Raw genomic sequence first — 26,280 nt, 5'->3', positions numbered from 1 at the left:
TCTGTGAGTTCTTGTTTCCCCTGGTTGATCTTCTGGCCTAAATATACCACTGTGTCTAAGCATATTTGAGCTTTTTCTAAACAAGCCTTATGTCCCCTGCTGGCCAGATGATCTTGAATGAGTAATAACTCTTGCTTGTGGGTTTCCTCGTCAAGAGAGGCTACCAAAACATCATCAATATATTGTGTAACTACCGATGAGAGTGAGGGTAGTTCCCTCGATGCTGCCTCAAGGTCATCTGGTACACTGTTAGACTGTTATGAAACCCCTGCGGCAGCCGCGTCCAGGTATATTGATCCCCGTCAACCACAAACGCAAACCAGTCCTGTACATCTGGGGGCAATGGCACCGACCAGAAACCATTAGCCATATCTACAACTGAGAACACATTGTGGTCAGGCTGCAGTAACTGAAAAATAGTGGAGGGATCTGCCACCAAGGGTGTCAATTTGTCAATATGTTGGTTTGCCACCTGGTAGTTGACAGTGAATCTCCCAGCCCCGCTTGCCTTTTGAAATGGCCAAATTGAGCTATTACTTATACTTCAAGTTTTCTCAATGATTCTTTGTTTCAGCGATTTCTGTACCACAGGTTGAATGCCCCCCTCCGCCTCAGGACTGATCCTATGTGGTTTCACTTAAGGAGGCTGACTCCCTGTAAACATAACAGGTGGCATAACCAAAAGCCCACACATCCTTGTCTTTTGACCATATAGCATGCCCTTTTATGTCATCTTTTTGCAGAGATCAGATGTTTACTTGTACAGTACTTCCTTGTACTAACAACGAAACTCCCTGTAAATCTTGCAGGGCGTCCCATCCCAATAGATCTGGAGTGTCCCCCGCCCACATGGGCAATTGAAACTGTACATCGTCCCCCATATGAATGGTAACAGCTTGTGTTTCTTTCAGACACGTCTTCTGCCCCCCTACCCCAGTAGCCTCCAAACTTTTAACAGAGTATTGTATCTGACAGTGTTTAGCAGTTTTAGTAGATAAGCAGGATATTTGAGCTCTAGTGTCCCATAACAGCAATACGAGGACATCATTTACAGTACATTGTAACATTAGTTCCCTTTTCCCTAGACTCTGTGTCAAACTTAGGGAGGCCACAGGTGTCTAGTTTAAATCAAGCACTTCTCTTAAAGCCCTTTTTTCTCCTTCTGTCATATTTTTCAACTGAGACACCAGCCCCTTCTATCCTTCCCTGTATGTTGGATTAAACGCTAGGTTTCTGAAGTGGAACATGTATATCTCACTTATCCAGCATCACAGTATCACCACTTAAGCACATGTGAGAGGTGTTGATGGGGTCTGTTAATTAAGCCTCAAACAAAAGTTACACTAAGATGCCATAAAGCTGACTTTCTTTAGCAGCCCCAGTGGCTTAACGCTACATAAGAAGACAAGAACAACACCCACAGAACAGGACAAGCACTCAGATTGTGAAACAAACTTTCTTCTGACTGTTAAATCCAGTCATACATTTGCTTTTAATAACTCCTGATAGTCTGATAGTATTGGACTGTTTTAAGCAAAGACAGTATCATAACAAATAGCACAGAGGGACTCTACTTAAAGCTATATTAGAAAATTCAAAGCATCTCTCCACTGTGCACAGCCCCTTAGGACACATGCTCCGTAGTTCAATTAGTATTGTATTTTGTTTCTCCTTAAATAGATCTCATTATTGTAAGAGATATGATATATCAGATCTTTATAAAATGAACTAAATAAATAGAAATTCATGGAATCCATGTGAGTCTGTGTTGGATGTTCCTGAAAGCTGTGATCCCAGCCAAGAGCTGAATGTCTTAATGATTAGCATACAGGGTCATAGATGTCAGATATTTTGGAGAGCTGTACGTGTCAAGGGAGGACCAGACTTCGGGTGATTGGGATCCTATGTGAGGCTCTTCAGATTAGGAAGGTTAGGAGTAGAGACAGGATGCGAAGACGTTGTCGAGTACTAGAGCTGGGGTCAAAATCCGGGAAGGCGTCAAGGGTTCGTCGTTACCAAATCGGGAGGCGAAGGCGTAGTCGAAGGGAAGCGTTGAGTCGAAATGTCGGGAGTCTAATTACAAGTTTTGCAGGTAGAGAACGTACGAGTATGGAGCTCAGGGAGGAGGCCTCAATCGTGAGCAAGTAAAGGAAGACTGGTGAGGGTTTAAATAGTGCTGAGAAGATTGGTGCGTGAACGTTTAGGGAGAGAAGAGCTTGTGGAATGTGGGAGCGCTTACATGTGCGAGTGTGATTCATGACAGTACAATAACAAGATTTTCTTATGAACTCATTCTTTTCAGATTGCTTACAGAAGTGGTTGTAATTTAACAAAGCAATTGTGTGAATGTTTCTGTGTCTCACAATTGCAATCTGCTAATGGTCCATGGTAATAATTCAGAAACAGAAACCCTGAAATCACCAAATTAATTAATCAAATATAACAGAACTACTCTTAAACTCTGCTCTCTCCAATTTAAGTATCCAGATTGCACCATTAAATAGGAATGCAGAAGACCAAGAGCAAACAAAGACTACACATTCTGTTGCAGATCATTATTAGTAATCCTTTGTGTAATGATAATGTCAGGATACTTTTTCTACACACTGCATCACTAGGGCTTTTCAAAATCTGTGCCTCCTTCTTTTGAAGAATCTTTGCAAGATTAGTGGCCCTAAATGTGTTTAAGTTTGCACTTTATCTAAAAAAGTAAAATAATTGCAGTTCACAATGATAAAAAATTACCCTTTTTTAAAATTGTTTTGTTCTTGAATCTTGCAAGAATAGAAAGAAAGAAACATTGTATAACCTTTAAGACTGCTGTCTGGACAGGTGAGGACTAATAATAATAATAATAATAATAAATCTTACACTTATATAGGGTTTTTCTGAACACTCCACTCAAAGTGTTTTACAGATAATGGGAACTCCCCTCCACCACCACCAATGTGCAGCACCCTCCTGGATGATATAACAGCAGCCATAGTGTGCCAGGACAATCACCACTGGGAGGGAGAACAGACTAATGAAGCCAATTTAAAGATGGGGATTATTAGGAGGTCATAACTGGTAAAGGCCAATGGTACTTTGGCCAGGACGCAGGGGTAACACTCCTACTCTTTTTGAGAAACACCCTGGGATTTTTTAATGACCACAGAGAATCAGGACCTCAGTTTTACATCTCATCCAAAGGACGGTGCCTTTTTACAGTGCAGTGTCCCCGTCACTATACTGGGGCATTAGGACCCACACAGACTGCAGGATGAGTACCCCCTACTGGCCTCACTAACACCACTTCCAGCAGCAACCTTAGTTTTTCCCAGGATGTCTCCCATCCAGGTACTGACCAGGCTCAAACCTGCTTAGCTTCAGTGGGTTGCCAATTGTGAGTTGGATTATATGGCTGCTGTCTTTGTGGAGGACTTGTTGTTATCCTGGTATATCTCAACCTACAACACTCCTGGTTGTATAACCTCAGGCAGTATGTACTGGTCTGCCTCTCCAGGACCAGAACCAGGCTCTAGCAATGAAGAGAAGGGCAGTAGAAGAAACAAATGAGGAGTTGGAAATGTCATATTCCTGCTTCTTCAAATGGTTGAATGCAGCTGTTCTTCAGAATGAACTAACCCATGATACTTTGACTACAACTTCTGTATTTATTAAGTCCTAATTACATACAACCAGCACATTATTAGAAAAAGTGTTTCATATTTTCTACACTCAAACATGCTTAGAATGAACTGAAGATTTCAGCAGTACATGTGTATATTCTATTGCGTCTTTGTTGGCAACCAAAAACCCCACTAAAACATTCTGCACAACTGATAACTGATATCTAAATGATTTATAAATGATAAAGAAAATGTAGACTAGAGAAGACTAGCACCTACTCCTAGAGTCAATAAAAAATTACAGGAGCAACATGGGGGAGAGATTCCTGGTCATCTTTTGGATAATCCATTACCTGTTCCTAATTAGGACTTCACATATTGGAAGAAGGCAGTGAATTTTGTGTTTCAGAATATGGTCCCCTTCTCAGTACAATTACTGTGATATTCATCTTGATATTTTCTTGATACAATAACTGTGTCCAAGCCCAGGTAAAAATGATTCTTCTACATTACCATTTCAAGGTTCGCTGTTTATTACTGTTTTAGACATGGTTTTATTACATCTAATTTTAATATTTCAGAAACCTTGTGGGTACAAATCCCACCCATTTTTGAGACATCTTACAGGAATGTTCATACTCAAAGATTAATGAGAGGCTTCAAAAGGAAAGAGAAATACCTCTGCAAAATGTTTTTACAAGCCCAACACTTATCAAACTCATCTGTGACAGGTTTACAAGTCTTAAAACATACGTACTCCCTTAGTACATCTGGTCCTAAGTCATTAAACTAGAAGTACTTTGTGAATTTTGAATATGTGAGCCTTCCTGAACTTTGAGCCTTGGGAATAAAGACTCCAAAAGACCAGCAGGAAAGTAGGCTTTATAAATTTCAACTGAAAGTAGCAAAGGCAATAAACTGTACTTGCTTGGAACAGAGTTAGACCACAGCACAGTCTAAAACTGCAAAAAAGATTACAGTTGTTTATAACCTGCTTTGCCTAATAAAATAGCCTTTCAAAAATAAAAATCCATCGTTTGCCTTCTTATTAAAAGCATGATTGAAAAATCAAGCACAAAAAGAGTAAACACAACAGTATCTGGTAGTACAGTGCAACATAGATGCTCGTGAAAAATTGATTATTGTTTGTACTATTGTATAGTATAAATGCAGGAAGGCTATGCAATGGAGGTGTTCATTGTAACATAGTATGGTTGTACATAAATATACTGAATTTATAAATGAAGAGGCACTGTGCTTTTCACAGTAGTGCCAAAATGACCTTCTCTTTGAGGTAAATAATTGAGAAAACCACAAAAGGCATTGTTGCAGAAATATCACATTCTGCAAAAACAGCATTTTTTGAACTTGTAAATATGTTGCTTTCTAAATCTGTTGTGTACTTTCAAGAACACTGTTATGGGAAAAATAATTCTGACGTGAACCAACATTCAAGGCCAAACATACTTCCTAAACCTATTTCACATAGGTTCCCCTGCAAGCTACTTATCCTTCTTTTATCCCTCTATTTCCTGGGCCTGTGTACATGCAGTGTGTATGAACAGTGAGACCTTCTCTTTGTCTGAGAATCCCTGAAAATCAGTCAATCAACTTGGTGGGTTCATCAATGAAAATCAGTTTTTTTACTGTTTGTTTGCTCATGACTGATTTTGTGAATTCCACACAGAAGCCTCAGATATTTTTCAAATAATCAAAAGATTAAAATGGCTTCACTTCAGAGATCACCTATAAAGCCCAAAGAGAGGGCCAAAGATTTTTCTTATACCAGTACTTTAGGGTTGTTTACATCTACAAAAACTGGTAGAAGAGAAATAAAGAGGATCACCAGCAGTTTTGCATTAGGCCAACGTTTCTGTCATAGGAGCATAGCCAAACCATTTGTTTTCCAAGAAGCATTCCCAAATTTGAGAGTAATTAAGAAAATGGTAACACATGTTGTGTCCTCCACATTGGGGTACAGCCTCGGCCTAGCACTCAGTTGACCCCAAAATGCTATTTCAAAAACTGTTCACCTAATCCTGCACTCAGTCAGCCCCCTATTGCAAACTTCATCTACATATAAATCTGCAAGAGGGCTCACTGAGACAAACAGCTGAGACAAACAGCAGAGGCACCACACCTGCTCCACACCTTGGAGGTCTATAAAGTTCAGAATTAAAATGGTGATGTAATAGTGTTCATAAATGAGTATTATTAAAAAAACAGAAAGCAATAATTCCATTTAAAATCAATGGAAGACCTCATCCCATTCAACACTTTTCTTAGAAAAAAAATAATACAAAGCAAGTGTGACTCACCAATCACCTGTCAACTGCCTTCTACACTAAGTTTCAAACCACACCCCTTGATAGCTCCCAGTCTCTGAGGTCAGGGTAACCAATGCCTGACCCCTGAACTATATCAGAGCAGAGTGAATTCATGATTAGAAAGCCTAGCCAAGTGCACACAGTTATATCACTATAATTACAGGAGGAGTTTCAACACATCTGCAATGTGCCATGTGCAAGCAATTTGCCCAATTTGTGGAACAACATCTTAATATGAAACACCCCAGGGCATGGAGAAATGCAGATCAAATGCAAAGAAACACCTCTTGATATAAAAAGTCAAACAGTTTATTCATATTAATCACCTAGTTTGACACTTCTGGTAAGATGGGGTCTCAGAATTTGAGAACTGTTAATAAAGTTCTCTAGCTAAGAAAATAAAATTAAAATTATCATATAGGACATATTAACTGAAACAAAAATAACCTAGAAAGACAGAATAGGCATTACATTTCAATGAAATGTAAATGAAATGTCTTTGTAGAATGTACATATTATGTCCCTTTAACGCTGAGGGCTCACAGTTACTTTACCATTTAACATTGTATACAGTAACTTCCTTTTGAAGCTTTGCCTTGAATGTTATAGTACTATAATATGTTTTCAAAAACAGTCACTGGCAGTCAGGAGTGGGATGTATTGAAGGAGTTAAAAATCTATAAAACTCTTTTTGTGATTGCGTGTCATGGTTAATGATGTGATGAACATTTTAAATGTCACTTAACGATTGAGTACTTAGTATACTTAAATGGGATTCGATAAGACGTTTTTAAGAATTTTTTCTATCAAGAAAGAAAGGAAATGTTTCTACCATGATGGCCAGGACATTTCAATTATAAAGAAAATCTCTGCTAATGTTTGTAGAATGAAAGAGCATTTTAGACTTGTGGTGTTCATTGGACTTTATTCTTATGAAGCCTTTCGTGTATTATTGATAACCATGTACTGTCTTCGAGTAGGTTTATTTTTGGCAATATTACAGCATTAATTTCTTTCAACTTCTTCACACAGTTAAACAATGATGTATCATGATGACAATGCTTGTAATATTAAATGCAACAAACTGACTTGCTTCAATAGTTTTGAATGTGAACCACCCTTGACAACACATCCTGATTGAATGGGATACCCACATGTCAGCTTTCTTCCCATTTTTCAGACTGAAATCATAATGATTTAAAGATGTGAATATAGAAAGAGAAAATGTAGATATTAATTTTTAACTTAAAAAATGTCCAACCTTGATCATACTGTATTTAAGGTACTCTGAGGAAATCAAAAACCATCAATAGGCCATGTGGGCTTTTCATGTTCAGCATTGCTCTACATAGTCTATAATATGGCAATTACCCATCTTAAATTTACTGCCTGTTGTATCACAAAATAAAAGCTTTAAAGGTTAATAAGCAAAACTGTGTTTAAATTCCAGATTGAAAATATCAAAGTGGTTCTGAAAGTTGTCTCTAATTAAAATTAGTTTTTTTAGCTGCATATCTACAGTATCCCAGACCAGTAAATATTCTGTCCTGTATTACAGTTGTGTTGCCAGGAGTGTTGTGTTCAAGCTTAACAATGCCTGATCATTAATCATCATTAATTACCCTACAGGCAATGTGTGAGGGTAAAATAATCTTTTAAGCATTGGTTTTCCACCCTCAAGGTATTTGGACATAAAGAATAGAATAGTATAAATAATGTTTTTTTTTCTGTACAGGATGTCAGCTAATGACAGACAGACGGCTTGGGTTAGTCCCAGGCTAAGGCAGACCCCCACATTGCATAAGAAAACAACACTCCTTTTGTAACTGAAAGGCAGACAAATGCAAAATCTTTAAAGATCTTCAAGGTCCATGGTATTGGGCTGAGGCAGATTTTCCTACTGCTGGCAAGATCTCAAGTACACCTAATCAATAACACAGCTAAAAACCACGGAGGTCATGTGAAAAGGATAGATTTAAATAAATGTTCAATCTCCTTTCTTCCTACCATTAGTGTATCTACCACTTAAGCAATTAGTAAGAAAATGAATATGCTGTGAGTGACAGCCATTAACAGTCTAAACATTTCATATTTCAGTATTTACATTTTAAATTCTTTTATGTGTTCTAGTTTAAAGTTGCTTTACAAAAAACAACTGTAAAGACTTCAAGTGAGATGAGTTCTTAATTGTTCAAGACATTTATGGCACAGTATTACAGCTCTTTCCCTAATGCTAAGAGCACACATTTCCTTGACATATATGCTACAGTACATGGTAATGTTAAAGACAATTAAACCACTAAACTTAAAAGATGAGACTAGAATCAGAAACAACAGCTGCAAACACTCAGCAACAATTTAAATACTAGCTTTTAAAAGTCTATCCCCTTCAAAACCATTCTGAAGAACATTCAAGAAATTACCAAATTATTGTCACTATATTCCCACCATCCACCATATTATCAGAGTTTTTCAAATTTAGTTAGATACTCATTATGTTTTGGCAGAGAGGATTTTTTGGGGCGCTGAGCAGAATATTAAGGAAAAGAATATTGACGGCCTTCCCAGGGGTGTCACTTAGAGCAGTGTTTCTCAACCTTTTAACCCTACATGACTCTTTCATAAATAGAAATATTTTGCAGCACACACCACCCATATCTCCCCAGACACACATCACAGACTGAAACACATTATTATTAAAGATAAGATCACTTTATTGGCCATATACAATTTCTTGTATTAGGAATTTGTCTTTTCACATACCCCAACATACTCTCCATGAGACACACAGACAGGGAGAGACAAGCTTGGGATCAGAGCGCAGGGTCAACCATTTATACAGCACCCCTGGAGCAGTTGGGGTTAAGGGCCTTGCTCAGAAACCCAACGGAGTAGGATTCTTCTGCCAGCCACGGGTGCCATGGGGATACGAACCAGTACCCTTCCAGCCACAGGTGCAGATCCTTAGCCACAGAAGCACCGCACTGTCCCTTTTTTTTACTTTTAATCTGAGTTTGCCTAGAAGTGCATAGTTTCTACATTCCTAGTAGGAATTAATGACCATGACACATATAGGTATTGCTCAGTTGCTTCCAGAAGTTTTTTTAAGCAGGTCAAACTTAAAAAAAAGTCTCACACTAAAATGTGATTCCAATGTGAACAGTCTTAGAGAAAGTCCACACTCCCATTCCACACTCTACATTAACCCAGACCAACAATCGGATCTTATCTTAGGATATTAGTGAGGTAATATTTTAAGATTTAAATCTCATATGATTATGGTTATCATATGAAATCTCATATTTTATTAGTCATTTCCGAATATGTCAGAAAGCGACTTTTCTATTGTTTAGAGGTGCTGTTTATTTGGGTGATAATAAAGCTTTTTACACTTTTCTTCCCATTTTCAGACCGTAATAATAATAATTATAATAATAATAATAATAATAATGGGGTAAATATGTGAATGTAGAAAGAGAAAATGTAGATATTAACTTTTAATTTAAAACAAATGCTGGATTATACAGTTCAGCATGCATTTTTTACTCAAAATGCTCCTGTTCAGTTTTGACATGTATTAGTTTTGCACTTGGGGTATTACAGTTCACACTTCAGCTTTACAGCTCATAGGATCTGCATTCGATACTGGACGAGTTATAAACAAGATGGGCATTTTGCTCATCTAAACCATTTAGCAGTTTGAAGCTCATCTAGCTTGGAGTTTTGATATAATCCAGATGTATCAGATGATCAGCAGCACAGCTGGGTAGCTTGTTCCACACTTCCACAATACTCTGGATAAAGATGTGCCTCCTGTTCAGTTTTAAATGCACTTTCACCTCCTGTTGTTTCCACTTGTGTCCTCTAGTTCGGTGAAAAAAAATAATAGAATGATTCACAATTTTTTGTGTCATTTTGGGTACCCATTCTTTGTTCCACTGTACCTTCCCAGGACATGATGGCTGGTTAACTGTTTTTTCTACATTTTCACTGTGTGTCTGTGTGTGTCCTGCAATGGGTGTGGTCCCACCTTGTACCCTACGCTTCTGGGATAGGCTCCAAGTTACTGCAACCCTTACCAGGACCACATAGATTTCTGATAAGGATGGATGCTTAGTTTTGCACTAATCTAAACCCACTTTAATGTTAATGAAAATAGAAAATGTTTTAGAGCTGGCTTCCTCCAGCATTGTTCAGAACTTCCAAAGTCACTCCCATTCTATGAGTAACCTTTTGGCCAGTCCCCAGTACACAGTGTCTGGGGGTCAGAGATAGGACTTGCAGGCCAGGACTGAGGGAGTACAGTACAAATGGTTGCTAAAACCATCAGAAAATACTCTGGTCTTACATGGAACTGATTTCCTCATGAATGGTCTTGATTCTTTTTTTTTCTGGCCAGGAACATACATGATTGTTTGCTGTTGAGGTAGATTGTGTACAAGGGTAATATGCAGAAAAAAAGCAAAGACTGTAATTTACTAAACAAAGTGATTTTCTAAAATGTTTTATCGTAACTAGAATTCTTCATTCCCCTTTGCCTCCTCCATCCCACAAAAAGTGGGAAATAAGCCATGAGAGAGAAGTCTAACAGCATCATTTCATTCTAAACTAAACCAGGTGCCCTAAGCTGAGCCAAAAACTGGTTTGACACAAAACAGCTTGTAAACGACGTCTGTGCCAGATCAAACAATGATATATTACTGCTCTGAATGCAGAGCAAAGCCCACGGCGGATGATTTCTATAAAGGTTTGTTAAATACCGAAATGGGAAATGATGACCATTTAATCCACTGATGTCATGAGGCCTGAGCATTTGGGAAAATACTGCAAAACTAAACATCAAAACTAAGAAAACAATTTGAATTACTTCCAGTTCTTGGACTTGTACTTTCTGTTTTTTCATTCCTTTTTTTCGTTTTAAGTTTTATAGCTTTTATCGCTCATCAGGGGATTCTCAAGTGCGTCTTTTACAATAAACCCCTATTGTTGACACTGTGCACTTAGTAAGATTCCCCCTCCAACATAAAGAACCATATCCTTATGTCTTTAAAGAACAAATCCCCATATGGCACATTGTACAGAGCTAGTTACATTGTGATAATGAATAACTTATCTTATTTTTTATAATTTTACATATGAAATCTACATGGGATGTTAGAATGATCCCATTTTACTGAAGCACCAAGCTTCAGTGATTTTGTATTGGGAATAATTATTTACTTGTATTCCAGGTTAAACTGAATACTGTGCTGATTTCTGTACTGATATACATGTATAAGAAACTGTAAAACATACAATTGTGATGCGCACAGCATCAATAAATACATATATAAATTTCCTGTTACACTTCTCATAGTGTTTTGGCATTTTAATCATCCTATATACTGATGTAGCCTTATGTTCAAGAAGTTGTGTCCATTCTTTCTGCCTCCTTACAGAAGATGATAGTACAGTAATTTGCTCAACTCCTACACTTACCTCTATGATAGCATATGGACAGTTTCATCTGCAAGCAAGGTGACAGTGCTGAAGTTCATAAATATTCCTAAACTGTGGGCCTGTTAGTAGAGTACACACTAACATAATTGGATTCATAAATGGGGATGTAATAGTTTGAGGCATAGCAGTTAATTAATATCTCTGTAGTTGCCAAAGATTCTGATATTAAATTTGTTCCTCCAATATATTTTAAAAACATCATATTATGAAAACATAATATAATACACTGTTTTCCAAAACGCACACAAAAAAACTAAACAAAACTGAAGCACAACCCATGTCAGATTGGTCAATGCCAAATCACTGATTTGACACACTGATTTTTCTCAGTACCAAGTGACTGAGGTGAGAAAGCCCTGCAGTAAACTGCAGTAAACCGCAGAGAGAACAAAGTTTTCTAAATCAGCTTCCAGAAATCTGGAAGGATCAGACAGTAATATTTGAGCTGCAGACTCCCCATTACAGCCTAGACAGAGGGAATCTCACAGGGAATTTCTCTGAAGGGTAGAAAACGATTGGTTAATCATGGTACTGAATGACAGCCACTGTACAAAGCACCATATCTTAGCTTAAAAAGACTTAAAATCCAGATGCTCATTAATATTCTCAGGAATCTTCCAGTGAGTTAGCATCCACAACATGACTGAAATGTTAATTCTCCACACCCACATTCCTGTGGTTTCCTCCTGTTCTGGGTCCTGAACTTATAGGTTGCAGTTAATTTGCATTTCTACCATCTGGTCATCTGTGTTCAGTTTAAATGATGTATTACACAATATATAAGCTTCAGATAAGGATACAACAATGTAGCCTATGATCTACCCGACTGTAGTACTGGAGAATTTTAAGGTTTTATGACTTGTCTTTTTATTTACATTATGTTTTTATTTAATGTTTTATTTATGTCCTTTCACTTTTGAGGACTTATTTACTTAATGGTATTAATTACTTAAGCAACAAAAATCAAAATTTGTTTTCAGGAATTAAGACAATGGTGGATGAAAGGGTTCTGAAAACTCTACAGGAGTAGCCCTAAAATTATTTTTTGTTAAGATTCTACACTTGTAATTGGAAGGTTCTGAGTTTAAATCCCAGATAAGACACTGGTGTTGTGCCCTTGAACAACATAACTTCACCTGAATAAAATAAAAGTAAAATACTGTATACAGCAAAATACTGTATAATTACTGTAGGTGCAAATTTAAGTCAATTTGAATAAACATGTCAGCCAAAGAAATATATACCTTATGCTGTATACTGTGTTTGTGTTGGTGTGCACAGACCTTAGGAATTATAGATATTCAGATACTCCTATTTATTTAGGAGTTTTTAAATGTGAATGAATATCCTGCTGATATCATTGATTCAGCCCACAATATTTTAGCACCATTTATTGTATGAAACCATGCTTACAACTTGCTGAAAGTGTAAGCCTTTTGAATCTTGAGCAGTGCTGAAAGTGTCTGTAAAGGAAGGACATTCAGTGAAGTGTTTACAGGTATTTTTACGCTGTACGTTACTTTTCATTGTCCTGCTACTTACTAAATGCACAGGTGTTGGCAACTATCCTCACTCCAGCATGTAAAAGCACGAATAAAACAACAGGGATAAAAAGCTAATTTGAGAAGACTTGTATCATATTTGAATAAAGTGGATATTTTGTGAGTGTACCATACAAGATTTAGATGATAACAGATGATAAGTGTGACACTTACATTGCACTTTTAGTTTGATTGCGCTAGCCTTGTTGTCCTTTTATTTTACTGTACTTACATCTTACAACTTTTTACAGTGTATGCCCTGCATAAAAGTGTCTGCTGAGCGGCTCCTGTTTATTCTGCTACTGCTCATTATCATCATCCTCATAATAATAAAGCTAAATATAAAGAAAAGTAGTCACAGTGATGAAAATGTACAAGGTATTTTAAAGGTGTACTGCGCTATTTACATTTCTTCAAGTGAAGAACAGCTTGTGTCCAAAACACCTACTGCACACCCCCTCCCCAAAGACTGACAGTAAAGGATGCAGTGTGTGCCTGCTACACTATAATATGTTGTCAGTTATGTAATTCAGAGGAAATTCAAATGGTCCATATGAAGCCACAACTTCTCTTGCCCCATGTTCTGCTTGTAATAAATATTTACATTTGAAAATGCAGTAATTGCTGACCTTTACCCTTCCCTTCAAGCATGTCTGGGACCTTTAATTTTAACAGCAAGGGAACTGACAGAGCAGCTAATCAGTAAAGTCACTTGTGGCAAAACCCAGCAGCCAGCTTGCTGACTACCCAGGTCAGTGGAAAGGAAGGCTGATACTGAGGTTGAATATATTCATCAAATGATATCCATAAGTTTACAGTTATCACAAGATTTAAAAACACAAAAAAGTGACTAAAAAACTAAAATCCCTGAGTGGAAGAAAATAGCTGCTTAATCAAAATCACATTTCTGAAAATGTTTATACATCCTTTGAAAAAGCAGTCTAAAATATAACTATAGACAGAGGAGCCAAGCATGTCTTTCAGTTGGCTTGATTAAAGAATGTTTTCTTCAGTGAATATTTCAAGCTCTGAATTTATGTGTTTTGGTGTGCTTAAGAGATGATGGATGGCTAGAAGTGCAAAAAATCAGACTGAGAAATGGTGTATTTGTGCTGAGAGTTCTTGGTCACAAAGCTGATAGGACAAATTTTTCTTTTGCAAAGCACTATCTTTGCTGCCATCTTGTGAAATAAGACTATAATGAAAAAAAACATTCCTTGCCTGAAATGCCTGATTTAAGTAGACACAACTTAAGACTAGTGTTTAATAACACTAAATGTCACAACATATTGAGTATGCAATGGAAGTCATGTTGCTGTTGCTCATCCTTATAATTAAGTCTAAAACATTTCATATCTGTATTTGAAGACATAATGAATCTATAATGGAAACTATAAATAGATGTCCTTAAACAACTGATTAAAAAAATTAATAAAGGAATCTAAATATCTTTATACTTACAGTATTAAAGAGTGAGAAGTGGAGTTTACAACAGTAGCCCACCAAGTGTTGAGCAAACTTATTTCTATAGTAAGAGACATTTAAAACGCATTATTTTCTTGTATTTGAACTCAGTATAACAGTTTAAGTATTGTGTATCTTGCTCAGTTTTCATCATGGTTTCATTTATGTACTGTGTTCAGTATGAGGCACATGATTATCCCCACTAGTGTCCTATAACCCCTGCACAAGTATGGTAAAAAAGACTTGCTGTTTTGCCCATATCCCTGAACTAGTTATATGGGAATGAGTACCCACGATGACATGGATAATACAAATTCAAAATATTTCTTACATAAAACTTTGTTTTAGAGAAGGCTGAAAGATCACATCAGAGCAGCATTTCATTAAATCATATTTTTCAAGCCACAGAATCTTTAAAGGTGCTTTTTAGCAAAACATAAACAAGACTTTTTGTGGACTTGATCTTTTTTTAAGGAATGGCTTTTTTTTTCTCTAGCCACCCTCTCATATAGGCCAGATTTTTGGAGCACTATAGGAATATTGTTGTTACATGCACACAATGACAAGTCTTTGTCATAAAGGCCTGTAGCTCGTCCAAAGTTGCCATTGGCCTCTTGGAAGCCTCTCTGATCAGTCTCCTTCTTGCGAGGTCATCCAGTTTGGAGGGATGGCCAGATCTAGGCAAGGTCTGGGTGGTGCCATACACCTTCCACTTCTTAATGATGGTCTTGACTGTGCTCCATGGGATACTTAAAGCCTTTGAAATCTTTTTATACCCATCTCCTGACTTTTGAAAGCACCCTTCTGCAAAGTGAATGCTTTGTTTTGAAATGCATTTCCGAGCAGTGGAATCCCCTAGAAACAGCTGCTTTAATTCTGAACTAATCAAAATCACCACAATTGATCACAGGTGGGAGCCAATTAGTTTATTTTGTGATCTATAAGGTGATTGGTTATACATGAGCAAGTTTACAAATGCAATTGTAAGGGCGGTGTTCACTTATCCAAATAAGGTATTTTTCTGTTGTAATATCATTTTCAGAATGTTTTAGAATTTTATTTTAACTTGGCTAATGTGGGCTACTGTGTGTAAATAAAACTTGAACAAGCCTAATTTATCCGTTTTTATTTTCAGAGTGTCATACAACAAAAGGTAAACAATTTGAAAGGGGATGATGACTTTCTATACTCACTGTACACTAGTTCTTTAGGTGAGTTAAAGCATGCACTTTTTTCTGATGCTCTCAAAACCAAATTTAAATTAAACAGCAGGAAGTGTGTTGATAGGCAGGGCTTGCCTGAGGGTGTAATACATCCACATTGAAAAAAAGAAGAAAAAAAACACGTTTCGGCCATGGAGCCTTCTTCAGGTGTGAGGGATAACTGCATCCTCACACCTGAAGAAGGCTCCATGGCCGAAACGTTGCGTTTTCTTTCTTCTTTTTTCAGCATGTAAACCTATTACTTGTTTCTTTGCAGCCTACATATGCTGACACAGCTACCCACCTGAACTAATACATCCACATTGTCTGAAATGCAAGATGGCTTTCCCAGATCCTATTTTCACCTATAGAGAACTGGATCTGAAGTTTCAATTACTATCTATACAAAATGATTCAAAGAGCATTTACATTTTAAAAAAGCAATTTTTTAAGCAAGGCATATCACAAATATAATAAAAGCCCAGACAAAGCAAAATCTCTTTAATATGGATTTAGCTAGTTAGTTAACAGATGGTTTTTCTGCCAGTAATTCCATATTTCATTATTAAACATATAACAAAACAACAGAATAAGAGACCTTCCCTTCAAACTACGCCTGTCTCTATAATACCAAATTCAGTGGTGGCCAAGCATGTTTTATTATTGTTCCTTTGAAAAAAACAGATAACCACAAAGTGGACAATAGGGCAGACATCTAGGAATTTTCTTCAGGTCGAAACATACATGTCAAACAAGTAACATTACTTTTTCTTGAGGATTTCATCACCTGATGGGACTATACTAAATCAAAACTTTTGATAAATTCAAAGATAGTGACATACTACCACCTGGTGGAAGCTTATGTTGTTGTGTTACTGTTTTCCATATAGAGTACTGAATCCAAACGCATATTTATTTAATATTTAATAGATATAACTTTTTCCAGATCTGCCATGTTAAACAATACCTTTCCTATTATTAAATGTACCTTAAGACAGAGCACCAAAGAGGTAATCGTACAATATACTTACTATTTGTTTTTTCTGAAAAGTGTTACTGGTGTCTTAGCAATAGATTCCTTGTCTCAACCCCAGAAAAGACTTCACAGACATACATACTTGGTTTTATTGGCCATTTCATCCCTGCAAGAGGCAGTGCTCATAAAACAGCAAATGCAACTGTATGTAGAGCAGTCTTCAAGCCCATCTGCAGGCATGATCTAGATTCTTCAGTATTAAGCACACAATGTAGCTTCCTCTAACTTCTCTTAAGCATGATTGTGTGTCCTTGATCCAATTTTTTACTCTTCAGTCCAAAACAGAATTAGTCAGAAAACAGTCAGAAATATGCTCTTACTTTCCATCAAGGAACCTCTGTTATCCTTGCAATATTTTTTCTTACACAGCATTGTCTTTAGCTTGTAATGAACAAGGAGGAATGTGGAATAAAACCAAAGGGTAAACAATCCAAAGCAAAGCATTCCATCTGGCTCCTTCCAAACCACACTGCTGGGTCCAAAAGCACTTCATCGCTTCTCTAGTTTCTTAAACTTGGCTTCTTTAAAGAAAAATAAATTGAACAGTTAATCAAACCAACTTAAAATTGGAGTTTTCTTTACATAAAACAATGAACCCTTCAAAATCCAACAATTTTCTGATTGTTAAGCAGTGATTCTCCAAAGATGAATAAAAAAAACTTTGCTTTAACTTTGCTTTACTCATGTATTTTTCAAATCTTAGGCCGTGTCCCAATTGTCATCCTAAGCCCTTCCTACAAGTCCACACTTCCATGACGTAGAGCAGGTGTGGACTTAAAGTGCGTGAGTATTTGAGGGCGCACTGTTATATAAAGGATAATGGAACACCCCCGTCTGAGGTAACTCGCTGGTTACATGGCTCACGGTCAAAATGCTTTCTGTTGCTGATGCTTCTTTTCCAGTGGCTAACTGCATGTCTGCAGAGATTTTTTTTTTTAATTGTTCTTTCTCTGCTCGCAGTTTGATTAAATTTAATTTAATCTGGTCTATCCCTGTACCAACGTAGTGACATACAGTATTGTGTTAATTTCTGTTGAGCAGAATCAACTGAAAACAGGTGAAGTAAACAAAGGAAAACTTGGCAATACCGCTCTGTTTATTGAAAGCTTTGTACTACTAAATACATTTAATATTTTCTGTCCCAGTACAAAAACGACAGTATGAGGAACATAATGCATTCATTCACAGTAAACTAAATAAGGTTAACTTGGCAATACCTCAAAGCTATGTACTATTAAACATTCCGTGTACAAAATTCACCGCAGGCAAATTAATATTCATCAGTCAAAATGGATTGACAAAATAAAAGCTTTGTAATAAACGTGTACCTAGAACACATACAGTCTGAATGTAAAGTAGTATAATGAAATTTTGTTTTTACATAAAATATTTGAGTTTTAAAACTATAAAAAGTTACAATTTTACAAACGATTGAATATTTTATTCTCCATGACAATTTCTCCACTTTGCTAGGTTAGAACATTAAACATCACCATTCCACGAGGGATTGTGGATAATTCCATTCAATGAAGTCCGCTCTGATGCAGACTTTAGAGAAGGGCACATAAATGGAACACTGGGGGCTCTCCTGTGCACTCTTGTGAAACAACAATTCAGAAAAGGGATATCTTAAGTCCTTGCAGACCTGAGAGAGAAAATGCATATGTAGAGCGCAAGACCACAAGTGTGCTTATTGGGACACAGACGTAGTCCGGGCTGTTTTCTACAGAAACACAGTATTGCATTGAATCATATGTAGGAGCTTAATATAAATTTATTTGGAAATCAAGGCTTGTATTTTCTACTGCAGGGATTTGACAAACACCTAAAAATAAAAATGGCTTCTCACCAAGCTTTTTGGAATAGGTGTCAAGTTTGTAGGCTGCTTGTTCCAAAGCCGTCACCTGCTCCTCAATCTGGTTGATCTGATCAAGGTATGGCTGTAGGCTGGCATCTGAATAATTGGAAATGAAAGCAAAACAATTGGACCGTTTAAAACTTGTGCACCTTGATCTAGACGTAGACAGAGAGAAGGGGAAGCAGTCATTAAAGATGCATAAAATCTTTTGCTGATGAAAAAGATTGGCAGTACCACGCTGAAGAAGGCTCCACAGCCAAAGCAATTAATTTATTCACCATGTTTTTGGATACCAGCACAATAATTTTTAAAATTATGTTTAAATAATTCATAATGTTTTTGTTCATTCATACAAAAAAACCTTTATGCTCAGCACTCACATTTCTGGCTCAGGTCCTCCAGGTTGCGACTAATGTTTATCGATATATCTTTCATCTCCATGTACTTCAAGCTGGTGAGTTTGTTCATATTCTCAAGGAGTTTGTAGTCTTCGCAGGTGGCTAAAAACAAAAATAATTTAAATAACATTTGCTGTAAAAAAGTAAATCAAGCATTACAAACTGTAACTGGTATGATTTTCTGATTAAAAAAAACATTTTTGCCTGCGGACAAAATGAAAATGTGAGGAGTGTCATAAAGCTGTAGGCCTAGATTCAGAACTTATCCAAAAGCTAGGATGCATCTTTAATTGTGAAAAGCTGGGGTTAAAGACTTTATATATACAAAGAGTTTTAGGGATGCTGCTTTAAAACTGTTATATGAAATAGTTTATTATTTGCACATTACACAGTGCAAGAGAGGACAACAGCAGAGCGCAAGCACATAGGAAAATCTAGAAATGCCAATTAACCAGACAACCATGTCTTTGAAGGGAGGGAGTAAATCTGGTGAAATCTCAAACTAAAGCATAGAGAACACTCTGATTATCTATGCTCAAACTGCTTTACAATGAGAGCTTTATCCATTTCCCTGTTAATCCACATCAATGATCCAGCATGATGACTGTACTGTGCAAATGCTACCATCTTGCCATTATACCACTACTATCAGCATTATAACATTTAGATGTGAGCTGTTTGACCTCAGACACATTCATTAACCTGTAAGCTCTCCTTGCAGAAAAATTGCCATCTTCTCAAACATATCCCTGCACAGTTCATTGATATCAGGGTCTGCGGGTTCAATGGCCTCCTCTGCTGTTTCCACACTTCCATCATCTGTGGAAAAAACAGAACATTCAGGATTGTTATGCAAAAGGCACACCACATCACCTTAAAGCCTACAATGGCATCATGTTACTGAATAAACAAATTTCTATTAAATGAAAACACGTCCTGACAACTGTGGAGTTTGTTTGTTCTCCCCATGTTCGTGTGGGTGTCCTCTGAGTGCCCAGGTTTCCTCCCACAGTCCAAAGACATGCTGGTAGGTTAACTGGCTTCTGAAAAAACTAGCCATTGTGAGTCTCTCAGTGTATGCCATGCAATGGACTGGCTTCCTATCCAGGGTGTATCCTGCCTTGCATCTAATACTTCTCAGAACATACACCAGGCCACTGCGACCCAGAATTGGAAGAGTGGTTAGAGAAAGTGATGTGAAGTGCATCATGGTTGTCTTAACACACTCAGATCTGTACACATATAACAGGGAAGCCATAGAATCTCTCTGTCATGAAAGAAACACAGCACACATGCTGCAAAGTATTCATTTTAAAAGGGATTTCATAAACACGTTAGGAAAGACCTATAACTATTACTTTCTCATCTTGAGACTGTGTTTGGAGTTTCTAACACTGCTCTCAAATGGTTCAAGTCTTACCTCACTGATCGCTGTTACTTTGTTTTGCTTGGTGGATTTAGGTCTGAAATTGGACTCGTTAAGTCTGGTATTCCTCAGCGCTCAATACTGGTCCCTCAGCTTTTCAGCATTTACATGTTTCTACGTAGTCAGTTTTTAAAATCACATGGCCTCAACTATCATTTCTATGCTGATGATACTGAAATCTATATCCATACCAAACCTGACACTGATGTGGCTGTCACTATTCTATGTAATTGCATCTCCAATATAGAAACATGGATGACTCAAAATTTGCTTCATCTAAACTGTGACAAGACAGAAGTCATGCTTAATTACTCTTATCCTGGAGTCCCTGCACTGGCTTTCTTGTCAAGTTTCGTGTCAACTTTAAAATCCTCATGCTCACCTACAAGGCTCTGCACGGCTTGGCACCTCAGTGCCTGTCTGAGCTACTATCATCCTACTTTCCACATTGCAAATAGTGCTCTTCTAATTCTGGTCTCCTTTCTGTCCCTCAAGCCCGTCTACACTCCATGGGTGATAGGCCCCAAAACTCTGGAACTCTATCCCCAAGGATATAAGAGATTCACCTTCTCTAAACTCCTTCAAATCCAGACTCAAAACCTTCTTTTTTAGAACAGCTTTTACTTTGGTTCTGTTCTTTACCCCTCTGCTCCTACTGCATTCAGTACCCCATCTACTATCTTCTCTGACTGCATATTCTCATTGAGCATATGTTGTAGCTTTTTCCATTGCTGTTGTTCTGTAAAGCACTTTGAGAAACCACCTTTAAAGGCACTATATAAAATAAAGTTTATTCGTTTTTTACTGAAATGGCACAGAGCATTCAAAACTGTTTTCTGCATGCATTCTTTAAAGTAAAATACACCACTGTTCTTGTTATTTAAGAGTTGTGTACACAAGAACAAGAAGATTTATGTTAAGATTTTTCTCTTAAAATAGAATTCACAACCTCTGTTATTTCGTTAATAGAAGTGCAGACATAGTTGGTCGATTTTTATAGTTCTCGACTGCGGAAAAAAGATTTTCCTAACATAAACTATTAGAAATGTCAATAAAATTAAGCTGTAAAATTGACGATTAACTCACTGTTCGCGCCGGATTTTTTGGGTACAGCTGCTAAAGTTTCAGAGTCGGGCTCTGATCCCAAAATACGCCCGTACTGTTCAGTATCCAAAGTGGACCGGGACCCCACTGCCTGTATTGGCAATGAACAGGTAAGATCCACAACACCGGAATCGCTTTCTCTTTCTGCCATTTTCTAAAGCTTCGTAGTCACATGAGTAAGGGTCTGATCACGTGATTGTCTCTCTGCCTTTAGCCCTCCACATCGCCCCGTGAAGTCACAGACCAGTTTAAGTAGGTTCGCCTTTGCCCACACAAATTATATATCAGCATTATGCAGGCGCAGTTCCTTTCCCTCTGGCATATTGAGACACTATTTTACTGTTTTTTTAATGTAGTTACCGAACACAAAAATATTGCACTATCATTTAAACTGTTCAAACATTTTGTAAAAATTTCTAAAAGCTTAAACATGTTTCTACGTGGTCAGTTTTTAAAATCACATGGCCTCAACTATTAAACAAATATTCCATATGTTAATACTTTCCTTTTGATTTCTATTTATTTAATGTAATTAGTCATATTAATTCAGACAAGTAGAAAAAAATCATAAAGCTTTGAGGGAAACGTACACCTAGCTGAAAACTACTTTGTTTATTTATAGGATTTATGTTTGTAATGTGTTTGATAATGTGCTCTGAGTCGCACATTTTTATAGTAGTTCAGGTGGGTAGCTACCCCTTTCCGGGATTGGCATCAGAAAGCAAAATTAATGCATCCTAAACACACACAAACTTTGAGATCAAGTCACTTCAAAACTTCAAGCTTCACATTGAAACAATGCGGCCTTAAGAGGAGGGTAATACGCAGTGACGCAATCTACGGAGCCCGAGTAGCGCCGAGAGGCGGCAGGTCTGCTCGCTCTTTCCTCTTATGGGAACCCGTCGGTACTGGGTGGAAGGGGGTAGCTCGGATTGTAAACATGGCGGCGTGCACAGCCAGAACTCTGTGTAGTGAACCCCCATATTAGTAACCGAAGCGCTGAGTGTAGTCAACCATGGAGACTGAGGAGGAGCAGCACATGACCACCCTTCTATGCATGGGTTTTCCAGACCCTGTCGCTATCCGCAAGGCCCTTCGCTTGGCCAAAAATGACATTAACGAGGCAGTGGCGCTTCTCACTAACGAGAGCCCCGGACTCGGTTACGGCTACGAGCCGATGGAGAGCGGGCCTGGGCCCAGCGGGGACGGTGAAACCAGCGGTCGCAGTGGGAGTGGTAGCGGAGGATTTGACCCTCCTCCTGCCTATCACGATGTAGTGGAGGGCGAGGTAAGAGTCTCGGGTTGATTGTCCGTTCTCAAGGATAAAAGATATTTCTGTAATGAAAGTGAACATTTCAAACGGATGTATAAGAGTTAGCTGTCATCAGGAGAGAGGGAGGGAAGGAAGATTGTGTGGGAGTGCAGCTAATTACGACTTGAAAATGTGCTGAGCCGGGTGGTGAACACCAGATCTTTAACACCTCGTAATACACTATGTATATTTTGTGTCCACTTTTAGTTGAAACGGGGAAATAAGGTTTACATTCAAGTGTTGAGTAAGGTGATGTACGAGTTTTTCTGGCATTTAAATGTTTTCAGCAATACGAGCATTATACTACCGGTGTACTTGTTTTCGTCTTGAAAAGCACAATGTTCATCGTATTTCCTTAAGGACTGTAATCTTAGTTTTAGCCACTAATAAACAGTATTTGTTTGTAACGGTAAATTTGTAAATACAAAGATAACCTTACTTTTGGTCTGAACTATTTCTGTGACAAATACTAGATATGCATTTTTTTTTAATTTAGCATGAACTCCCAGTTCATTAGCTTTGTTAATTATTTGTATATTCATATTAGTTCATATGTTATGGACTGAAAATACTTAAGATCTGACGTGAGCTTGCTCGTTATGAAACTTGTATATTTCCTTATACTGTGCATATTTCTAATCAGTTGGTTCATTCCTATTTGAATGATTAGGTACTGCAGTGTTCCCTTTAGCTAAAAGCAGCCATGAAATTGGATGAAAATAGATTTTTGTTATGGCATCTGAATTTGTGACCTAAGCCTCAGCTTGTTTAATATGGTTTGTACGTGTGTGTGTACAGTATCTGTAGGACCTCGGACATTTCAGGTTGTTTTGTGCAATAGGAATGTTTCAGAAAAACTATTTAAAACAAATACACATTTCTAAATATTATGAATAAAAAAATATTTTGAGATTAGGAAAATCAAATCAAAATTAAAAATAATTTTCAAATGTCTTGCTCACCAGTAATGGGTGCAAAATATGACATGAGTGTTACATAAGAGTTAGGTTTAAATGTAACTTAAAAAAATCTCACATTTTTAAGATTATGGTTTAAGTCTTACAAAGAGATATTTGTATCTGCTTCTGTCACTATGTTTGTAATTGTACTGCACAACATGTTTGTTGCCAAAAGGAGAACATTTCCAGTGTAAACACATTCCTGACCCTTAAGGACATTAGTGTCTTTGCCTTTGGTGTGTGTATGCCTTCATTTTGAAACATAAATATGACCTTATCTAAAGTAACAGAATATCATTAGATGTTTTTTTCAGGGGTTTTTGAGCAACACTAGTGAAGAAATACTTTTGTCTATTGCAAAAGTGCCTCTCCTGCTATGTCATGGAGGTCTGATGAGCAGCACCAAGATCCTAACTTGACAAAGCGGATCAGAATATTTCAGATAAGTAAGTGGTTGGCCACTTCATGAAGATTTCTTCTTGACTAATTTCTAGGCTGTGCTTTATGTCAACATTAAATAAAAGGTAACTTGTAATGCTCTTCATCTTGGTGATACACTTGAGAAAATACCATCTTATCACGTTCTGTTGTGTGCTGTGTAAGTTGAATTTGGCTTCACAGTTCTGCCTGAGGTGTGTGGAGGGCTAACAGTTCAGCTTCTTTTGCTTCCTTGTTTTTGTTTTTTCTTTGAACAATGCCGTAGGTCACAGGCAGAATGTATGGTCCCTAAAAATAGTCTGGAATCCCTGTGATACTTATAAGAGGTCCCAGATGGTTTCGAATGCATGGTAACAAGCTTGAGGCTCAGAGCTGTGTGGAAAACTCTTACCATTGTAAGACAGGTAGACTTTCTTTCTCCAGTGCTTTATCCCTCAATACGAAAATACAAAACACTACATACCATTTGTTATGTACTTTATTTCAATTAATCTTTTTAGTTCCTTAGTTCAATATTTAGAGTATGAGCTGGGCTGGTAAATGTGAAGTGCAGTTATTTTGGCTGCATAAAGGCATTTGTAATGTGGCAGCATTTTTTTATTAATGCTCATTTGTCATGTATTTTGTAGTGTAATTGTGTTGTTACACAGAGAGTACAGGGAGAAAGTGCGAAGTGTAAAAGTAAGATGGGAACTGCTTAGTATGTACAGTACATAGTGGAACTGTGTTTTGAATCTGTACTGTCATGTTTAGTGGGGATTAGTTAACTACAAGCAACCAGAAAATTGCCTCCTTGTGTCTGGAGTCATTATGTTCTTACAATTTATGTGTTTTCATATTGTAATATTGCTCTGCTCCTTCCTTGTTTTAAACTTCACCTACCAAATAAGTTCTTTTGATCTTTTTTAAAGATGCTCGTATGACATTTTTTCCTATTTTTTATTACACATTCATTGATCTTGTAGCTGTGTTTGTGCGATTTGTTTTGTAATCTAGTTGGATCCAAAAAGGTTATTTTGCCATAGCTAGAAGGTTGTGATTGGTTCTAGATGAACAAAATACAAAATAAGGAAATACAAAAGTAAGGAGAAGCACTGGATTCCAGCTCTAACTCTTTATGTTCTAGCAGTAGATTCAGTATGATGCTATGATTTGACATTTATTATTCTGTATGCTTTTGACTTTCTGGGACACTAATAAAAGTTTTCAGTGGTTTTTTATTCCTTCCTGGTTTGATAATATCATAGGATGTTTATTCTTTGTGATTGCTGTCAAAATTTAATTTTGGTTTTATTTATGATGTCCAGTTTCTTTTTTTCGGCCGGGCTGTGGAATGCATACTTTCATAGTAAATAAGAAAAGCAAAGTATATCCTTAACATGTATTTTTGAAAAGCCCCAAAACTTGTACTATGAAATATGAAAAATGTTGTACCATACAAAAGCAGACTGGAAAATCTGAGTGCAGGAGAGAAAATCATAACAAGCAACCAGATACTGGCAGCAGTTAAAACTGGTGATAAAGGGTCCAGTTAAAACAAATACCAGCAGACACAAGAGTACTCCAGGACCAGGAAAGATACAGATTAATAGAATCCTATATATAGTCATATAGACCAATTAAGTTAAAAGCCAAAGTCCATACCAGAGCACAGCAGCACATCAGACTAGAGCTCATACTGGTTACCATAGTGTTAATCGGACTGAAAGCCTGGTACTCACCTCTGAATGGGAAGCCGATGCATCACAGGGACACCCTCAGCAATGCTAGTCCCTACTCTACAGCTGGTGGACAAGAGCACACTGAGGTAATGTACCTTGCTCGAGCTATAACAGCAGTGTTCGCAGCAAGGACTTGAACCCATAACCTGTCAGTTATGAGTCCAGCAGTTTAATTGAGTAGCTAATTCAAATAAAGCTGTGGAATAGAAAACAGAAGACACAGCAGCCTACCAGTACTACAGATTAATGTCATTATCTTTGGTCTCTTTGAATTTATTAAGGTGTTTATCTTTCCTTTGTGTTTAGATGTTTGAAAAAATACAAGATTGATTGGAAACAGTCGTGAATGCTGCCTAATGTCATGTTAATGTTTTTTTTAGACAG

The 26,280-nt window shown here is 37.3% G+C and overlaps 2 protein-coding genes across 9 annotated transcripts in view; one reads left to right on the top strand and one right to left on the bottom strand.

Moving 5' to 3' along the window:
• Nucleotides 1-16,128: 16,128 nt before the first annotated feature.
• Nucleotides 16,129-21,645, bottom strand: bloc1s2 (biogenesis of lysosomal organelles complex 1 subunit 2). 2 transcript variants are annotated; one of them, XM_088927961.1, is made up of 5 exons: nt 21,449-21,645; nt 19,639-19,755; nt 18,919-19,038; nt 18,530-18,634; nt 16,129-17,201 (listed from the first exon to the last, which is right to left on the bottom strand). In XM_088927961.1, the coding sequence occupies exons 1-5, from the start codon at nt 21,615-21,617 to the stop codon at nt 17,170-17,172; spliced, it is 543 nt and encodes a 180-aa protein (XP_088784087.1). In that variant the 5' UTR covers nt 21,618-21,645; the 3' UTR covers nt 16,129-17,169. The 2 variants fall into 2 exon arrangements, with proteins under 2 accessions (XP_088784087.1, XP_088784089.1); XM_088927963.1 differs by lacking the exon at nt 16,129-17,201 and adding an exon at nt 18,222-18,325 and having other exon boundaries at nt 21,449-21,644.
• Nucleotides 21,646-22,356: 711 nt separating this feature from the next.
• Nucleotides 22,357-26,280, top strand: part of usp24 (ubiquitin specific peptidase 24) — a 67,238-nt gene continuing 63,314 nt past the window's right edge. For 6 of the 7 annotated variants that reach the window (XM_088927304.1, XM_088927303.1, XM_088927305.1 and 3 more), the window contains exon 1: nt 22,357-22,754. In XM_088927304.1, coding sequence (XP_088783430.1) covers nt 22,482-22,754 — 273 coding nt within the window. In that variant the 5' untranslated portion in view covers nt 22,357-22,481. Of the gene's footprint in view, nt 22,755-24,108; nt 24,184-26,280 lie in introns of those variants that run through there. The other variant, XM_088927306.1, reaches the window with a different exon arrangement.

The sequence above is a fragment of the Atractosteus spatula genome, chromosome 11 (assembly GCF_055471065.1).
Source record: "Atractosteus spatula isolate fAtrSpa1 chromosome 11, fAtrSpa1.hap1, whole genome shotgun sequence".
In the NCBI taxonomy this organism is placed as follows: Eukaryota; Metazoa; Chordata; class Actinopteri; order Semionotiformes; family Lepisosteidae; genus Atractosteus; species Atractosteus spatula.
This window is presented reverse-complemented; position numbering and strand designations above follow the sequence as displayed.

Excerpts from the sequence above, each read along its gene's own strand:
- bloc1s2 (XM_088927961.1), bottom strand. The coding sequence starts at position 21,617 with ATGGCAGAAAGAGAAAGCGATTCCGGTGTTGTGGATCTTACCTGTTCA. Across the intron at positions 19,756-21,448 it reads CAAAAAATCCGGCGCGAACA|ATGATGGAAGTGTGGAAACA; the intron begins GTGAGTTAATCG and ends TTTTTTCCACAG. Across the intron at positions 17,202-18,529 it reads CACCTATTCCAAAAAGCTTG|AAGCCAAGTTTAAGAAACTA; the intron begins GTGAGAAGCCAT and ends TTTTCTTTAAAG.